Source organism: Pseudonaja textilis, chromosome 6 (assembly GCF_049901715.1).
Source record: "Pseudonaja textilis isolate UNSWEBS1 chromosome 6, rPseTex1.2, whole genome shotgun sequence".
In the NCBI taxonomy this organism is placed as follows: Eukaryota; Metazoa; Chordata; class Lepidosauria; order Squamata; family Elapidae; genus Pseudonaja; species Pseudonaja textilis.
The window spans coordinates 19,032,640-19,052,563 of NC_141995.1; the positions used below are offsets into that span (position 1 = coordinate 19,032,640).

A 19,924-nucleotide genomic window follows, 5' to 3' on the forward strand; every position below is an offset into this window, starting at 1 on the left:
ACATCATAGTATACACCCTGGTTGTAACTATAATTAGTCTTCTTCCTCAGCACTTAATAATCCTCTCGGCGGCCCTGATGGCACGGCCTTTTAAGAACCGCCGTTCAGCGGCCTCCGCGCAGCGCGCCAGCCGAGAACGCGTTCCACCTCCGGCGGCTCAAAGCAGAAAATATGCTCCCCTCAGACGTCACCGGCTCGGGGGAGGAGTTTCCTTCCTTCCCCCGCAGCCAGCCAATCGAAGGAGGAGGTACTGCCAGCGGTCGGGAAAGCAAAGGCACATCGGCGGACGCCCCGTATAACAGGTTGCCCGTTGGCGCCGCGCTGGACCTGCTGCTGCTGCTGCTGCTGGGTTCGGCCTTTGCCTCAGGCGGGATGGCCAAGGCGGTCGCCGGCGCGGGGGAGCCGCTGCCTTCTGCTTCTCTAGCCCCAGAGACTGTTAAAGCGGCGATGCTCGGAGCCGCCGGGCTGCTGCTGGCGTTGTGGTGGCTCTTGGGCCGCCGGGCTCTGCAGCAGCGCCTTCCGCCTGGCCCCAAGGCTTGGCCCCTGTTGGGCAACTTCGCCTTCGCCCTGTTGCCCAAAAAATTGCAGGTCTTCCCGTCCCACAAGAAGGAAGGGAACGACGGCGAGCGAGCCGGCGAGGAGTGGGGAGGGCCGTCGCCGATGCATGTGGTGCTGACTGAGCTGGCGAAAATGTACGGCAGCATTTTCCGAATGGCATTGGGCAACCGCCATGTCATCGTACTGAGCGACTTCGAGGCGGTCCGGGATGCGCTGGTCAATCAGGCCGAAATCTTCAGCGACCGGCCCAGTATGCCCATCGTGGCTATCGTTACCCAGAAGAAGGGTAACTAACGGGACGAGGGGGTGGGCGGGCAGCGGGTTCGACGGGGCGGAGGGCTTTGGTCAGGGACCCTTCCGGCAAAGGAGAGATTTCCTTCTCCTAAAGCAGGGCTCTCCAACCTTGGCAACTGTACACTTGGGGAGCTTCAACTCTCAGAATTCCCCAGCCAGCAAAACTGGCTGAGGAATTCTGGGAGTTAAGTACCCCAAGCTTAAAGTTGCTAAGGTTGGAGAGCCCTGCCCTGCCCCTCCCTTAGTTTGGCATGTGTAATGAGCGAAAGAGAAACCCTTACTTTCTTCCCTAAGGCTGTTTTTTTTTTTTGATCTATGGGTTTGGTTTACACACACCCAACAAGTCGTGGTTTCAAAATAAAGTAGCACAGTAATAGAAGATAGTCTAAGGAAAAGAAGGACTAGTAGGGACAGGATAGCAGACTTCCAATATCTCAGGGGCTGCCCCAAAGAAGAAGGAGTAAAGCTATTCTCCAAAGCACCTGAGGGCAGGACAAGAAGTAATGGGTGGAAACAAATCAAGGAGAGAAGCAACCTAGAACTAAGAAGAAATTTCCTGACAGTTAGTACCATTAATCAATGGCCTCTAGTTGTTGTAAAGTTGTAAATGCTGCAACACTGGAAGTTTTTAAGAAGAGATTGGATAACCATTTGTCTGAAGTGGTATAGGGTTTCCTGCCTAGGCAGGGGGTTGGACTAGAAGACCCCCAAGGTCCCTTCCAACTCTGTTATTCTATTCGAGAATATTTGTAACCTGGTTTAAACTGTGGAATCCTTGGTGCTCTTTCAACCAGGTTGTTTTCTTGCATTTCCCAAACTAAGTAACATCATCTGTACTAGTAAGGAAATCAGATTTGCTCTCATTTTATATGCTTGTGGCTTACCCTATTAGTGGGAGTGATCTTGTTGATTAATCTTGGTGTTAATCTCTGCTTATCTGGGTATGGAGGAGGTGAGGTAAGGAGAAGTTTTTAGGTATTTTTCCTTTTGGGGGCTTTTTGATCTCCTCTTTTGAATGGTAGTAGATGTTGTTTATTTCGATGTGCCCATTGAGGAGGGATTTGTCTGAGTGCCAGGCTTCTAAGAATTCTTTAGTGTTTGGGGGCTTGGTTTGGTCTAGGTCTAGGAAATTTTGGAATTGAAACCGTTGTTAAATCTGTCCATGGGTTGTGAAATTAAGGAAATGCCCTCACTTCTTCTGACTGCTAGATGATGTTAATGAAGGAAGACAACCATATTTTCAACTGGAAAACATTCTAGACCAAGCCAAGTCACAAAGAACTAGAACATTCCTGGATACCATAAACTTAGACAAATTGGTCATCAATAGGGCACATAGAGACAATGTCCACATACCTATTTAAAAGAGACTGCCAAAACCAAAAAGGCCTAAATACCACCTTTACTAGCAATCAACACCTGGATGATTAAGGCCAAGATTAACACTAGTTGGTAGTTTCTAATCAAAAAACTACCCACTCAGATTAGCAAACTAACAGTAAACAGCCCAATAAGGAAATACGCAGTCATTACACCAACACTAACAGGGCATAAAATGAGAGCAAACTTGATTCACTTACTAGTACTGATGTTACCTAGTTTGGCAATGAAACATTTGCAAGAAAACTAAGTGTAGGACACACCAAGGACTGACTCCACAGTTAGCACAATGTGTGAACTGAGTCTTAGGCTTCTGTTATAGGCACACTTTTTGACGAAGTGAAGGACCAGACTTTGAACCAATTGAATTGCATAGTATATAAACATTACAGCATTCTGCAGCATACTTAACCACGAGGCAGAAACTGAGCTAGGACTCAGATAAGTGACGGCTTGCTAAAATGACTGAAATTAAAAGATTTGTGTAAATGAGAAGGAGTTTGGGGCAATTTTTTCCAACTAACAAATTACATTAAAGGGTGTATGGATTTGTGACCTATAGTTCACTTAATCGGGTTAGACTAATGCAGGATTCAAATTAGGGTCGTGGAAAAGGAGGAGACAGGATGATTCTGCAGATGATGTATATAAGTGAGGCAGATTACAAGTAGTGCAAGTACCTTATCAATTAACAAATGAAATCTGTTAAAAGACTTTGTTGAAGATTTCTGAAATTGCTGAAATCTTTTGATATGAGTTCAGAAATCTGTAACAAACCCACCTGTCTATTGCCCCATGACACCAGCTGTACTATCATTAATACAACAAGTACACATGCAAGATTAGAACTGTATTCATGTGTTCTTCCATTAATGTGATACATGCCATTATCAGCCAGAAGGGCCCCTTTATTCTTAAGGATATATGAAACAAGCTTCGTGCAAAATAATTAATGGACACAAAAAAGAACATATTTTTGAAGCATTTCAACTTTCCAAAGATAACTTTATGGCAAATTTCAAAATGACTGTTTTGGAAAAATAAACACACCATTAAGGAAAAGGTTGGCAAATTTACAGAACTGGCTAGATGAGCAAACATTCTGACACACTTTTAAGGCAGCTTGCTCTGTTTCTAAAGCCTAATGAAATTTCAATGGCTTCAAAGATGCTTTTGCAGAAAATGAAAGATTGGGTTCAAGATTTATGCTCTATTCATTGCATAAAGTAGGGATGCTCAATTTTTTCCATATCAGATGATGCACTTGGTTGTGAAGTGGTGCGTACTCCTAAAAATAAACATGTGTCTCCCAGATGTAAGCTGCATTTTATTTAATGTAACTAAAATTAAATATGTTTATCTTCCAGTCTTGTATTTAAACATTTTTTTTTATCTTCTGTCATATTTAAAAGATAAAATTTGGCAATAATTTTTGGAGATCTTTTCTGGAGTTACATGCAGATCTGGCACCTTAGGCCAGGGGTTGTCAACCTTTTGGACCTCATGGACCACCAAACACATAATTTTAAATCCCATGAATCAGAGATCCTGGGAAAAAATCCCCCAAAAAGTCTGTAAGAAAATTCCCCACCCCATTTTTCTGCCAATCTATCACTCTTTATTTGGGATTGCAGGATACCGTCTCCAGCTCCGTTCTCGGGGCGGGGTGGGGGTGGGAGACTTTTGGCTTCATGCAAAGAAAGCAGCAGAAGCAGCAGAAATCTTTCTTTCTCTCCCACAACTCTGCCAAAAATGAATCTTCGTGAGACTTGTCGTGCTGGCGCAGTCTCTTGGAGCAGGATGCCTGCAGGATCCGAAGACTCATTTCTGGTGGAGTTTGGGGGAGAGAAAGAAAGACTTTTGCTGCTTTCCTTGCATGCAGCCAAAAGCATAAGAAGAAAGAAGCAGCCCAGTAGCCAGGCCAGGCACGTGGGGTAAGTAGGGTAACTTTCCACCCTTCCCCCCCCACTATCGTGTGTTGTTCGCAATGCAAGTGACGCAAGCCTAGTGTTCCCGCGGTTATGTGGGTGGCATAGCCTTGTGTTCCCATGCATCCTGGATTAATTGCTTTGGGGGAGTGCTTTGGGGGTGACATTTCTCTGCGGATCACCAAAATTTTCTCACGGACCACCAGTGGTCCCTGGCCCACTGGTTGGCAACCACTGCCTTAGGCTATGTAACTCAGATGTAATACAATTTATGTCCCAAATTATTGTCTCTTCAAGGCTGTCAGGGCTGTCTCTGTTCAATTCATAGGAAAGAGAAATCCTTGGCTCCATAGATTTAGAGAAAAGTACTTTTACTAAGAACAAACTGAAAGCAAATAGTTTCAAGCAAGCTATGAGGGAAAACACACAAACACTTCAACTTCAAACACAATACACAGCCCAACCCCCTTGTAGCTAGGCAACTACATACCAGAGCCAACGGAATTCAGCCGTGTAGATTAGGGGTCACCAACCTTTTGGACCTCAGGGACCACCAAACTCATAATTTTAAATCCCGTGGACCAAAGATCCTGGGAAAATCCAAAAAAAGTCTGCAGGAAAATTCCCCACCTCATTTTTCTACCAATCAATCATTCTTTATTTGAGATTGCAGGATACCGTCTCCAGCTCTGTTCTCAGGGGAAGAGAGAGAGATACTTTTGGCTTCATGCAAGGAAAGCAGCAGAAGCAGCAGAAGTCTTTCTTTCTCTCCCTGAAACTCCACCAGAAATTAGTCTTTGCCAGCGCAGCCTCCTGGAGCAGGATGCCTTGCAGGGTCCCAAAGACTCATTTCTGGTGGAGTTTGGGGGGAGAGAAAGAAAGACCTTTTCTGCTTTCCTTGTGTGCAGCCAAAAGCAGAAAAAGAAAGAAGTGGAAAGAAGCAGCCCAGTGGCCGGGTGAGGCGCATGGAGCGAGTGGGGCAAATTCCCCCTTCCACTCTTTTCCCCCCTCCCCTCACTATCTTGTGTTGTTCACAATACAAGCGACACAATCCTTTTGTTCCCTCGGACTTGGATTAATTGCTTTGGGGGTGCTTTGGGGTAATATTTCTCTGCGGACCACCAAAATTTTCTCACGGACCACCAGTGGTCTCCGGCCCACTGGTTGGTGACCACTGGTGTAGATAACAGCAGTTGCAAAGCTGCAATGTAATTTTCCCCCATTCCCACTCCCCTTTCTATGTTAGCAAGCAACAGGCTGGCTGACAAAGGCTTTGGAATGAAAGAAACTGCAAGCAAGGTTTCCAAGGATTCAAAGAAGCCCCATTTCAAATCTTAAATGTTCTTTTCTCCCTACAGGTGTAGTGTTTGCGCCTTATAGTCCAGTGTGGAAAAAACAAAGGAAGTTTTCCCACTCAACTCTCCGTCAGTTTGGATTAGGAAAGCACAGTCTGGAGCCTAAAATCATTGAAGAATTCAAGTATGTGAAAGATGAGATCCTGAAACATGGAGAGGAGCAATTCAATCCTTTCCCTATTATTGGCAACGCAGTGTCCAATGTGATCTGCTCAATAACCTTTGGTAGGCGCTTTGATTATGATGATGCAGAGTTCAAGAACATGCTAAATCTTATGTCACGTGCACTAGAGGTCAGCCTGAATAGTCAGGTACTGTTGGTCAACATTTGCCCATGGCTCTATTATCTTCCTTTTGGACCTTTCAGAGAATTCAGGCAGACTGTGCTAAATATCAGTGCTTTCTTGAAAAACATCATTAGACAGCACAGGGAAAGCTTGGATGTCCAGTATCCCCGAGACTTCATTGATATGTATCTCCTGCATTCAGATGAGGAAAAGATCAATGGGGAAAGTAGCTTTAATGAAGACTACCTGTTCTTCATTATTGGAGACATTTTTATTGCAGGCACGGACACTACCACCAACACACTACTCTGGAGCCTTCTTTACATGTCACTTCATCCACAAGAGCAAAGTACGTGGCATTTTATCTACATTTCCTACTAAACCTACTTTGAAGTCAGTAATTCAAAGCTTTTCTACTTGGGTGAGTGGGCGGGCTGGGCTTTATAAGAAGTGTGGGTGGGTTGGGCCAGACTTTCCAAGATGTTTACGAAAAAGAACAATGACAGGGAAAAGGGAGCAGCATTTTTTTGTTTGCTTTATTCTCTTTCTGGGGTTGTACTTCTTAAAAAAAAAGAAGGGAAAGTCTATGCAAGGAGCAGGAGAACTGATCGGAGCCTCTTGGCAAAACCTCCTGCAGAACTTGGAATAGACAAGATATCTCTGTCAGTGCATTGGGAGTGAAAGTCCTGCGTATGTGATAGAATTAGGGGTTATGTTCCACAATGTAAAGAGACCTATCTACTGTATTTAAAACATTCTATAAAGGAGTAGATGAAACTCTTTTCTCAGGATGGAGAAACGAAACAAAGCAATCTTCCAAGACAGCTGTATTGGAACTGATGTTTTAAAAGTTTTTTTCATAATTAACATATTATACATAATAAATATATGCCAACTTAGGTTTTTCTCTCCTTGAGCAGTGTAAGTCCCTTAATCCCAACTACCCCAGAGGGTCTGAAAATAGTGGCCCAACTGCTTCCCTAATACCAAACCTCAGTTATATATATTCTCATTCACCTCAAGAAAGTTGCTCAGCCTGGTGCTGAGGGTAGTAAAATATTTAATGAAGATATAAAGTGTCTTTGTTGTTCAAGCAATAAAATGTTGGAGATTGTTCAGCTGGCCAGGCAGAGTTACTGCTTCAAGAGTGGATTGGATTAAAAGTATATTCTAGGTCATTTTGTAAGTAGGATTTGTCAAACAAATGGGATATGCTGGTAGATTAACTTTGGAGTCATTTTTTAAAAAGAATAAATAAAGCTGAAACAATAACAAACAGGCAGAAAGAGAGACTGCAAATTCTCCCAAGGGGACGTCATGATCCTTTCTGAGGCTGTGGGATGGTAGGGTGCTGATGAGTTGAAGCCATGAGGTAATAAGGTTTAGGATACGAAATTCTATCTTGAAGATGATTCTGACTCCACCACCCTGAAGGAGCCTGTTTATATCCAACTGTTCTCAACAGCCAATGCCCAGTATGGCAACCTATTTTGGGGGGTGGGGAGGTAGTACATTGGGGATTTAGTTGTAAGGTGCTTTAAAAGAAACGGATTGGGACCAAGATGGCATTGCTTTCGGGTTGATGACCTTGTCAGAGCCTCGATTAATGTGCTCTACTAATCTTATCAGATCTCACTCAGCAGCCTCTGATTCTATGGGACATAGAATTGCATAGGTACTATGACTTGCAGGCACTATTTTGCTCCACTTCTGTTCCTTATTCAGAAGATCCCTCGACACCGGAAGTGGTAAAAGAGGAAGTAAAGAAGAAGATTCAGAGGCTAGTTTCAGTGAGTGGTCATGGGGGAAGGAAAAGCATGGTAGCTATTTGGTTGTGCTGTAGGATTTGGTCTTCTCCCTGCTGCTTTTTACCATCTACTTGAAAGTACTAGGAAATGTCATCTGCCAGTTTGAAGTGAAATATCCTTAGTTTGCAGATGGCATTAATTATATGTCACTATTGCACTGTAGAAATCTCATCCCAATGTCTGAAGGCTGCTGGAGTCCGGATGAACAAAACATGCTAAAACTGAATCCAAGCAAGAAATTGCTGTTTGTTCATCACAGTATTTTGTCTGTTCAAGTGGTGTCTCTTGACATAGAAGTACTACTCTTGAGGTAGCAGGATTACAACTTGGAGATGTTTTTTGAGTCATGCCTACTATTGCATGCTTGGGTGGAAAGTGTGGCTGTTGCAAATCTTCACTGGAACTGATTCTTCGGTTGGTGTTTGTTGCTATGAGCATATAATACTTGTATTGTTGCTCTTGAACTGACTTTCAATAGGTTCCCAGGTGCTGGTCTAATCTATATTGTCTTTAATGGCAACTCCAACTAGAGTTGGCCCATCCAATGTATTTTTCTGGGAAAAACTGCTAGTGCTGTCCCATTGAAATGAGGGGGTTGGGAGCTAGAAAAGGCAAAGGCTGTTCTTCACTAATGCCCCAATATTCTTGAACAGCCTATCCTGAAAACAAGATTGGCCCCCTCAGTGGTTGTTTTTCAAAAGTTGGTTAAACAAAACTCTTCAAAAGCCATTTAGAGGAATAATAGGATGTCACCATGTTGCTTTGATTGCTACTCTGTTGCTTTTAATATTTTAGAGTGGATGTTTCAATTTTTTGTAAAGGAGGGCTAAGTCTTGAGAAATTTAGTGAATAATTTAATGAATAAAAATATTTTTTTTTTTGCTAAAAGCACAGCATACATAGTGACAGCAAATTGCTGACTGAACAGCTTTCATGTTTCATGTATTATTTATTCTCTGCCACCCTATCGAAAGTTTTCACAAGTTCTGATTTTGGAGTTGGCAGCAATTTGGAAAGTCTTCAATAAATGAATATAGGATATTCTAGAACAGAAATACACAACTTGCTTCTCTATCTTTGCAGAGCCTTCTGACCCTTCTTGCTGAAAATTGGTGTCCTATTGTCCCCATCTTGGAGCATGAAATGTAGAAAAGTTATAATGCAAACCCCAAGATAGATTTAACATTGTTTTAAAACCAAAACATTGCCCCTATATTCTTTTCTGCACTATGACTGGAAATTAGCTCACTTCCACAGTCCCATTTTAAGAGTTCATCCATCCAGGTAATGAAAAATACCAAATCTTGGACAAAAATATCCATAGCAAAACAGTCTTTTAACCTTTTTTTGTAAAAAAACATTCCATTCATTTAATTTGTTGGCTTATTTTTTTTCCAACACATTTTAGGTCTAGTCAGATTTCTGGTTCAGGGAGAAGAGGGCAGTGTTTGACATTTAGTTGGCATTAAAGCTGTGCAAATAGGTTTTTTTTGCTAATTTATTTTGAAATACTCCACTGTATGAAAATAAGAACTCTGCTGTTCTTCTCCATGCTGCAGCGAGAGCCCAGGATGGGGTAGACTCCTTCTTACGACGTCATTAAGCTGGGTCTGTACTTGTATATATAAAAAGCCAGCCCCCGGGAGAATCCCCAGCTTTGACTCAGCTTCTTTAAGTCACAAGCTGTGTCTCTGAAAGCATAAGCTTTATTCAGTGATTTTCTTCAGAAGCTACCCTTGCTTCAATCAGCTCCCGGGGATCTGGGCAGCTGCAGCTTCACAAGAGTGGGGCCCCGTTCTCCTGCAATGTTGGGATAAACATTTTTCCAAGCACTGCTAGACAAGCAGGGAAGCGTCTGAGACCTTCCCCATAGCCGCAGTTTGTCCGATCATAAAACTGATTGGCAAACTGATAACAGCCAGCCAGTTGATCACATGGGAGGCATCTCTTCCTTCTCTGGCTGATCTGATTGCTCGGGGCTTGCAGTAGCCTAAGGAGCGAAATTCACTTCTTGGAGCCATCAACGAGCAGCGGCCACCTTTGAGTGCAGTCTCTTCAGACACAAGGTGAGCGGCCATTTTAAGTTGCCTGGCGGCCATTTTCAGGGCTCCAAAGCCATTCTCTCAACACTTGAGCCTTGCTTATTTAAAATGAATCAGGACAGTGCTCATGCAAAGCCCCCCGGTGGAACAGGCCCTCCAACCCACTAAAAGAAAAAGACGCAGACAACGTACTGCTCAGAGGGAAGTGGCTGCAAAAATCAGGGCATTAGTCTTTAAACCAGCCCTCTTTATACCCCTAAAGTATAAAGGCCCTGGTCACTGCCAAGCTGTCACCTGAGGAAGCAGCACGTGAATCACAAGGGAAACCCTCCGAGCAAGGAGACTCGCTCTTCTCCAAGTCAGTAGTACATACAGAGGTTTCGCCTTCTCCCATTTTGTTTCTTGACATGGTCAAGGAGCAGTGCACTTCCCCTTCGGCAGGTCCTCGTCCATCATCTTTGGACAAACGGTTTTACAATGTTAGTACATCCCTAGCCAACGCCCTTGCAGTGCCCTCAGTAGACGCTCCGGTTGTGGCATCATTCTCCTCTTCTGGCACTCCCACTGAGCCAGAGGATGTCCTTAAACCAGAGGACAAGTGTTCTGAACAGACCCTCAAGCGCAACCACCAAGCAGCTGTGTGGGCTGTTCGGGCTTCAACTGCTGCATCGTTTTTCACAAGGGCATCTCTACGATGGCTGCACCAACTTCAGGATCGATTGCCTGCCTCTGATCTCAAGTCTCATCAGGACCTTAACAAAATTATAGCAGTGGCGGAATTCACTGCGGATGCCACCCTCAATTCCGCCAAATTTGCATCAAGGGCCATGGCATCTTCAGTGGCGGCAAGAAGGCTTCTGTAGCTCTGAAATTGGCAGGCGGAGTCACACTGCAAATGGAAGCTGGCCTCTGCCCACTGTGCAGGAGACAAGCTTTTTGGAGAGGCTCTAGAGCCGTATCTCATCGAGACCAAAGATAAATGTAAAATTCTTTCCTCCTCAGGGAAAAAAGCTGACTATTGCCCAGTTCCTTATCGGCCACCTGCCTTTCGGGCGGAATCCACCTCCTGCTTTCCTTGGCCACAGAGAGCGTATTCTCAGCGCCAAGACCAACGTCAAGAACCACCCGGCAGACAACAACCTTCTGCTGGTAAATGGCCCTTTTGGGGGGGAGGGGGTCACCCATCTCCCTGCACCAAGGGGCCCTGATCCATCCGTAGCCCCAGTGGCTGAAGCTGACCGTGCAGCGCTTGAGCGGCAGCAGCTAAGGGAGGCTAATCTCCCAGAGGGGGTTATCCTCACCATCCAGGCTTCTCGCAAACCTTCTACGAGGCGCCTCTATGATGCCACCTGGAGGGTTTTCTCCCTATGGTGCCTCAAGGAGGGTCTCTCTCCTTCCTCAGCCCAATTGGCAGAGGTTCTTAGATTCCTTCAGGATGGCTTGGAGAAAAGTTTAGCCCCCAATACCTTATGTCGCCAGGTAGCAGCTCTCTCCTCAGTTCTTTCATGGGATTCGCTTCCTTCCTTGTCCCATCACCCCTCAGTCAGGAGATTTTTGAAAGGGGCTTCCAACCTACACCCTCCTGTGGTGCACAGGTATCCTTCATGGGACATTCACTTGGTTCTTAAAGCCCCCCTTTGAACCCCTTAGAACAGCGTCTGTCCAATTCCTAACTCTAAAGGTAGTTTTCCTCGTTTCTACCACTTTGGCCAGAAGGGTGTCAGAACTGGCCGCCCTTTCTATCAGGCAGGATCTTTGCATCTTTCACAATGATAGGGTTGTTCTCCACCTGGACCCCTCCTTTATCCCAAAGGTTAATACTTGGTTCCACTGGTCCCAAGACATTGTGTTACCTGACTTCTGTCCTCTTCCACACCATGACTTAGAGCGCAAGTGGCATACTCTAGATGTCAGAAGGGCTCTTAGAATTTACATCATGCGTACCTCCCCTTTTAGAAAAACAGAAGCCATGTTTGTCTCCTTTTCATCTTCTCACTTGGGGAGCAAGGCTTCTTCCCCCACTATTAGCAGGTGGGTCAGGACGTGCATCGCACAAGCCTACAAAGCGGCGGCTCTTCTGGTACCCCATGGTCTAACGGCACACTCTACCAGAAGTGCAGCCACTTCAGCTGCTTGGGCCACCCAGGCATCCTTGGAAGAGATTTGCAGAGTGGCTATGTGGACATCCCTGTCTCCCTTCATCAGACACTACCGCCTGGATTCCTTTGCCTTGGCGACGGCGGCCTTCAGCAGACGGGTTCTTCAGCAAGTGTTTCCACCATTGGAGTGATTGGCCAGGGGAGTACCCACCTGTGGACATGCAAGCTTTGGTATGTTCCATCCTGGGCTCTCGCAGCATGGAGGAGAATGGGCGTTGGTAAATTTACCTGTGAATGCCCTTTTTATCTATGCTGCGAGAGAGCCCAGCCCCTCCCTTGGTTCGTCCAGAGATGGTAAGGCATGTTAATGTATTGGATTGTTTGCTTTCAGAGACACTTCTTCAGTCTGTCAAGTATCTTCGCCAAAGCTGGGGATTCTCCCAGGGGCTGGCTTTTTATATATACAAGTACAGACCCAGCTTAATGACATCATAAGAAGGAGTCTACCCCATCCTGGGCTCTCTCGCAGCATAGATAGAAAGGGCGTTCACAGGTAAATTTACCAATGCCCAATTCAGGCCTTAGGCCCATGTATTCCAACATATTGTGTCTCCCAATGTTCAGCTGGATTTATTCAGGAATCTTACAATCCTGTAAAGGTTATCCCTCATTCTCTGTTATTTTCCAGAAACCAGTATTTAAGACATACAGTCTGTAAATGGAATTTGTAGCCAGTAATCAACTGATTCTCTGTGAATCTGGCCAGTACCCTTTGAAAACCATCCATCTTGGCAGTGACTTATGGACTGTATGAAATAGAGTTCCTTATATTAATCATGAATCTCTGTGCAATTAGTTTCAATGACTACCCTCAGTCCTCTTTGTGAGGAAAGGACAAAAGCCTTATTTCTCCATCCGTGCCATTCATGATTTTCTATACCTTTGTCACATCCGCTGCTATCCTAATTTTTCCAAGTTAAGCAGGCCAGTTGCTATAGTTTTTCTTACAGGACAACTGCTGTAGCCTGTTATACTTTTTCAGGCTTTAGGCTTAAAATCTTTCTTAAGGTGTGCTGAATAGAAAGGTACATGACACTCCCAACCGTGATCTCACCATAGATTTATATAAGGGCATTTTGGGATTGCCAATTCTTTTTTTCCCAATTTCTTTTCAAGCATACATTCATTTTTTTAACAGCATCTCCATGCTAGGTTGATATCTCACTGAACTTTCTAATCTACCATAGTTCCAAGTTTCTTTCTTGATTGATCACTATTAGCATAGTTCCATTAATGTATAGGTGAAACATGGGGATTTTTATGCCAACATACATAATTTTATGCATTTATATTAAACTACATTTGAAGACATTTTGCCCACTTAGGAGAGGGATTTTCAGGGCAATCCACAGTTCTTTTTTGGTATGTCCACCCTGAACATTTTGATAATATCAGCAGGCATAACTCCTTCACTACTCAAATCTTAATTTCAAATTGTTTACTTAAAAAAGGGCAAGTTCCCAATAATGATTCCTTGGGACAGTACTTTACATATCTGAACCAAGGAGAGAATTGCCTTTTCATTCCTACTTTCTATTTCCTGTGTATGCAGACAGAATGAAATTCCAGCTTCAGTGAACCAAATTCACAAAGACATTATTTTTCAAAATGCTAAAGCACATCTTAAACTAATCAGTGTACAGATTTTTATGGCACAGCAGACAAATACAAGATTAAAGGAACCCGCATCTAGAAGAGCAGATTGTGTCACTCTTCTGGACCTGTATCATGAAAGTCTCTCTATATATCCAGTAACCCTCCTTCTTTTTCATTAGGCTGCAGATGAACCAGTTCTCTACCCACCCAAAACATTCATTTTACTATTTATTTATTTTGCATAGGAAAGGTTCAAGAAGAAATTGAATTGGTAATTGGGTGCAACAGACCTCCTACCCTGGCTGATAAAGTGCACATGCCCTTTACAGAAGCAACTATTATGGAAGTTCAAAGGATGACAGTGGTTGTCCCTCTTTCTATTCCTCGGATGGCCTCAGAATCTACCGGTCAGTATTGAAGAGGTGATATGCTGGTCAGCTTGAAAATGCTGTTCTTTCCTGCTGCAAGTTCATTTGGCTGAGAAACAATACTTTCAGTAGAAACTTGAAAAACTGAAATGAGCAACATTTGTGTTGCTATAAATTCCAGGGTAGCATAGTAGTTAATTTGTTGAACTAGGACAAGGGGTACCCAAGTACAAGTGCTTCTTCTAATGTAGACGTTTACTGGTAATTCTTGGCCAACCACTCTTTAGTTCAACCATCTCAAGAGTGTTGTTGTTATGGGTTAAAGCTAAAGGAGGGAATATTGTGCTCAATACCTTAAGATTCTGAATGAAAAGTAGGATACTAATCTTAACAATTACAATAACTTGTTTTTACTTTCATTTTTACAGGTGGCATTTTTTATTTAATTGTTAATACTTTCTTGTTTTGTCACCTTAGGAATTGTAATTTAGTAGCAACTAGGGAATTTTTACAGGGAGGGGAAGCAAATGGATTACCTGCTGTAGCTGAAAACATATTTCAAGTGGCTGTAATATTTAAAAAAACCTTAACATTTATGTTTATAATGTTGTGGTTTGATTAGTCTCCCTTATGTTTACATTTCCCTCTTCCACAAACACGCACACACACACACAGAGAGAGAGACACACTTGCATTCCTGTAATAACAAATAAAATAATAGGCAAAATAACATCCAAATCAGTATTTTAATGCCTGTTGATTTCAGGAACTAAGAGCTAGAGGAAAGGAATTCTATAGAGGAGAATTGCTTCAGTTTTGATGTTTCTAGTTATGAATTGGTACTTTATTGATCTTTGGAGATCTGTATATTTTAACTTGAGCTTTATTCTCCTTTCAGAGCTTCAGGGATACCTTATTCCAAAGGGCAGTGTAATCATTCCTAACCTGTGGTCCGTGCACAGAGATCCCAACAAATGGGAAAACCCAAATGATTTTTGCCCGGCAAGATTTCTGGATGAGAATGGCCAGCTCCTCAAAAAAGAAACATTTATTCCTTTTGGAATTGGTAATTTAATCATTTAGAGTAAAGATTATGTCAACATTAATGTGATAGATCTTTAAATCACTTACTTATTTGTAGTAGACACTGCAGAGGACCCTTTTGGGGTCAGAAGCAATCATTTTGTCAGCCATGAAAAGGTCCACATGTGAAGGTTCAATTTAACTGATGTATTGTTCACACCTATTATATGTACTTGGGTATGAATACTAGAACCCCAATTTCTTGAACCCAGATGCCAGTCATAGCCCACAATTGCTGATACTGCACAGAACTTGAAAACAAAAAATTACATTACAGCAACAATGACATTGATAAGAAATTTGAAAAACTTTTTAAAATATCATAAAAGTGGTATCAAAAATACTGGATGAAGCAGAAATGCTCTTAGGACAATAGGGGAAACAGTGACTTCGGCCAAGAATGTACGTCTTTATTAGGGCTGTGGGAAGCCCTTGATCCTTGAGCAGTGTGACAAAGGACCAAACTCCCAAAATGAAAGCAGTGAAATTCATTTAATGTAATGGCAATATAAAATAAAAGAAGTTGAAGTGATGCAATTTTATCATCATTCTTCATGAATGTATTGAGTTATAATTTATCACCAAGCTTAAAAGGTCAACTTCCAAGGTTTTCGAAGGTCACAACTTGTGTATCACCGAATTAGGTGGTGTAGGAATGTAGGAAAAATATAGATCAGGCCTCAACCTTGTCTCCCAGATTTGACGTTATATAAGATTGTGTAACAGGAGACCAGTGTTTTCCAAGTCTTTTAACTGTAAATATTTTACAGTTACTATCATTCCTTAGATCATCCTTTTATTATTTTTCAATAAACAAAACCTATTTAGAACATTTTAACTATGACCTTGGAGGCTCATTCCATAAGGCTGTAGCCCCATAACTTCTTATAGGCAAGTGATGGTTTTCCACAGCCGTAATATTATGTCATACATTAGGTAAACAGGCTACAAATAACAACAAACAGCGCAGAAAATATTTACACAATAAGAATCAGTTCTTTTGTGATGCTGCCTTTTGTCAAAACAGGAATCAATTCTTTTGTGATGCTGCCTTTTGTCAAAACCATTTTAGAAACAGAATGGGTAGAAAAAAACTACCTAGAATTTCATTTTAATAAATTGTAGGAGAGAATTAGAGAGCTATTATGGTGTAGTGGTTAAGGGATTAGGCTAGAAATCAGAGACTGTCAGTTCTAGTCCTGCCTTAGGCACAAAACCAGCAGGGGGACCTTGGGCCAGTCACTTTCTCTCAATCCTGAGAAGGAGGCAATGGCAAATCCCTTCTGAAAAATCTTACCAAAATAACTGCAGGGATTTGTCCAGGCAGTTTCCAAGAATCAGACATTATTGAACAGAAAAAAAGAATGCTAATAGAAATGCACCAATACTGTTCAAAATTCTTCATTGGATTTGTTCTGAGAAACTAGGGGGACAATTGCTCTGGTGTCTTCAAGAAGAAGAAGAAGCAGACATTCTCCAACAATTTCTATGGCGCTGAGCTTCTTAGTAACAAGAATGCCCCTAATTGTAGGAAGAGTTCCTTCTCAATGTTTTCCTTTGGGATTGAATGAGGGAGAGGTCCAACGTCTCATATCTAAATATCTGAAGAGAGGAAATTCTTTTTCTCATATGTGCATACACATACAGTAAATATAGACAAAAGGCTACAATATTCCACCCATCATTCGATCATTTCTTTGAAGCAAATGCCCTTTCATCAAATTGAGTAAAATTGAGATGAAAAGAAAACTGTTTTCTGCACTAATTAATTGTGAAAACTCATTTTTGTCTCCCTGTAACCCCTTTTCTTGTTTTTGTTTTGTTTTTAAAGGCAAACGTGTGTGCATGGGAGAACAGCTTGCCAAGATGGAGCTTTTCTTGATGTTTGTGAGCCTTTTACAAAGTTTCACCTTTATATACCCTGAGGACTTAAAGAAACCACCAATGGAAGGAAGATTTGGCCTAACATTAGCTCCCTTCCCATTTAAACTTATTGCCTTAAAGAGATGAGGAAACTTCCAAAAAAATGCTGCATGATGTTCATGTTACTATATGAAATTCAGGGCTATAAATGAAACGTTCTTCACTAAAACCTACTCATTAGCCCAAAGCAGGCAAGGAAATTTCAGCCCATGGGGTATCCAAAACTTATCAAGCACTTTCTCCTTCGCTTGGGCTGTCTCCCACTTGATATGCTGAAACTCTTCAATTATAACAAATTGAAGTATGTAAACCCCAAGAGCTGCTGAGTAACAAGAGAAAATTGGGGCAGCCACACATAAGGGAACCGTTGGTTGTTAATTGCTTTTTTAAGTAGATAAAAAGCCAATGAATATATTGGAAATCTAATTTGCACACGACAATAGACAAAAGCCCCCCCAAAATTTCAGAAAGCACTTATGTATTTGGGACTTTTAAAAAGACATAGTTAAGATGCATAACAGGTTATCTTGAAAACTTGAGTGGCATTGCAAACTGTCTTAAAAACCAGAGACTGTTCAGGAGGAAGAGGGGTGTCTTCTATTGGATAAGTCTGACTTGTCTTCACTTTCAGCAGTAAATAAAAAAAAATAGCTGTCCTGCATATGCAAATGTTAGTTCAATCCTCAGGTTGACGACCCCTTTTACATGCTTCAGGGAAGGTGTTTTTTTTAAGTGTAAAGCCTCAAACATACATAGATGTGTTCAATTAAATGAATGTTCCATCCTTGTTTTAATAATGAAGGCAAAATTTACTTTTAAAAGGTGATGGAAATGGAGTGAGATCTCCAGGGGTGATGCAGAATGATGTTATTGATTCTAAGGGACCATCACTGCCCAACTACTGTTCCTTTGGGCTAATCAAGAAAAGCAAAACATTGAGTAGACTTGCACAATTCAATTTTTAATATGAGATTTATTTGCTGTTTGCTAAAAGCTAATTTTTTGTTGGCACAATTTAGGTAATTTCTCAACTGTTCAAATTCTGAGTTTCTGGCAGATTTCAGAAACTGCTAAGCTCAGCCTGATTTAACCAGCAAGCCACCTGTAACATCTATGTTGAAAATGCGTAATAAATAATGTAAATGCCATAGGAAGCGACATTAGCATGGTCAAACTGTACTGCTCCAGAAAAGCATAGGAAATATAATGATAATATCTAAAAATATGATTTTATTGGACAGAAGATGTACTTGTCTCCAGTACCTTAATGTTCTGCCATTTGTATTGGAGAGCAGTCTTGACCAGTTATAATTGTGGTCCTGGCATGAACTATGCATAAAATAATTCAATTGACAAATATTTGAGTTTGATTTTTGGGACTTAAAATTTAATTTAAAAAGGCCTTTAGAAATGAATGATAGGAATGAAACTCTTATTCTAATCTTATTTGCCAAAATAAGATTAGAATTTAAATCCCATGCTTTTTAAATACTAAAATGTAGAGAGAGGAAGAATAATTGTTAGTTCCTATATTTCTCTCACATAAATGTGAGTTGGGGTTAAATACATGTACATCTTTTTTATTATGCTGAATAGCATCTAAACGTTCATCAAAACATTTGGCATTTCATGGTCCATAAATGCAGAATGTTTTGATGAACATTTAGATGCTATTCAGCATAATAAAAAGATGTACATGTATTTAACCCCAACTCACATTTATGTGAAAGACTTCCTTAACTTTTTCCCATTCCTGTTTTCATACAGAAGCATAAATGAGGGTGCACTTAGACATGCTTGAAAAGAACTTTATTTTGTAACTTTTTAATTAAATCAACCGCTTTTTTAAAAAGAAAAATGTTCCTTGGGTGAGGTAAGAAAGGTAACTATTCCTTTTCATGCATGTTATCCTAATTTTAAAAAATCATACTACCAAAATTTGGGGCTTGTACTTTTTGATGGAAAATCAAAAGTAATTCCAATTGAAAATGGTGGGTTTTCATTCATTTTCAGTTCACAGAGAACCTGAATTAATGGATCAGCAGGTTTGATGAACACACTGAACCATTTTTGCTTACCTGTGGTTTATTGCATGAACAATATTTAACTGGTTCATAAAAGGGCATTGTGATCTAGTATAATATGAATTAACTTGCAGAATGAATTGTCCTTTAAAAAGGAAACTTGGCTATCTTTGACAATCCTTGTCCTTCGATTGCACTGCTAACATTTAGATGAGTAGTGCTATGGCAGATAATCTTATCAGGCAAAATACAACTGATCCTTGGTATGCGTATGTCCTTTTGTAAAGAAGCAGTCTTTTACTGAAGCACTTTATAATTTTGTCAGATTCCAAAGGTCTGTATTTCTGCATTTTAGAAGGCACTAAGGGCCTGTGTAAGAGCTGGGTATATTAGTTGCCTATACCTTGCTAATGTTTATATTGTCTAAATGTTTATTTCAAAATGAATGCCTTGTTTAGAATTTTAGGATGAGAATGTAAAATCCAAGATCTCAAATAATGGATTGCTTTTTTTAAGGTGCCTATGTTTCGACAAAGTGTGAAACATGTTAATCTAAATAAAGTTTTATATAAATAAAATATTTGACTAAATAAAAGTTTTATTTTTAAAAACAGACTGTTAAGAAGACAATTTTGTTTTTAAGCATGTTCTACTGTGGGTATTAAAAATATAAACAAATATTTTACTAGCTTTTCTCAATTGCTGTTCAAATGCTTAGGAGTATAAAATATCTGGAAAATCACAGGTTGGTTAGAATTATATTATAGAAACAGTGGAACCGCAGCAGGTCACGAATGCTTCTGACCACGACCAAATTGAGTGCCGACCAAAAAATCCACTAAATGTTTGACTGGTCGTGAACAAATCCTCGGGTGGTGACCAAACATAGCTGCGGCAATTTTCCCTGCCACAGCAATTTCCCCTTCCACGCCATTTTTGGGGGGTCTGCGCTTGTGTGGTCAGTCTCGCTTCCGGTCATGACCAAATCGGGTTGTGACCAAAGTCCTGGAACGGATTACGGTCGTGACCCAAGGTTGCACTATGTTGCTTTTTATGTACCTAAATGCTTTCTTCCAGTGTTCTTCCTATTTCTGGCTGATATGACACTATTGTATTATC

The 19,924-nt window shown here is 41.4% G+C and overlaps 1 protein-coding gene across 1 annotated transcript; it reads left to right on the plus strand.

Moving 5' to 3' along the window:
- Positions 1 to 211: 211 nt before the first annotated feature.
- Positions 212 to 19,420, plus strand: CYP2U1 (cytochrome P450 family 2 subfamily U member 1). The gene is made up of 5 exons (XM_026698236.2): positions 212 to 844; positions 5,519 to 6,151; positions 13,653 to 13,814; positions 14,674 to 14,841; positions 16,690 to 19,420. Exons 1-5 carry the CDS (start codon positions 373 to 375, stop codon positions 16,866 to 16,868), a joined length of 1,614 nt encoding a protein of 537 aa, XP_026554021.2. The 5' UTR covers positions 212 to 372; the 3' UTR covers positions 16,869 to 19,420.
- Positions 19,421 to 19,924: the final 504 nt, after the last annotated feature.

Coding starts and splice junctions, on each gene's coding strand:
- CYP2U1 (XM_026698236.2), top strand. CDS start 373: ATGGCCAAGGCGGTCGCCGGCGCGGGGGAGCCGCTGCCTTCTGCTTCT. Junction 6,152..13,652: donor ACTTCATCCACAAGAGCAAA/GTACGTGGCATT, acceptor TATTTTGCATAG/GAAAGGTTCAAGAAGAAATT. Junction 14,842..16,689: donor ATTTATTCCTTTTGGAATTG/GTAATTTAATCA, acceptor TTGTTTTTAAAG/GCAAACGTGTGTGCATGGGA.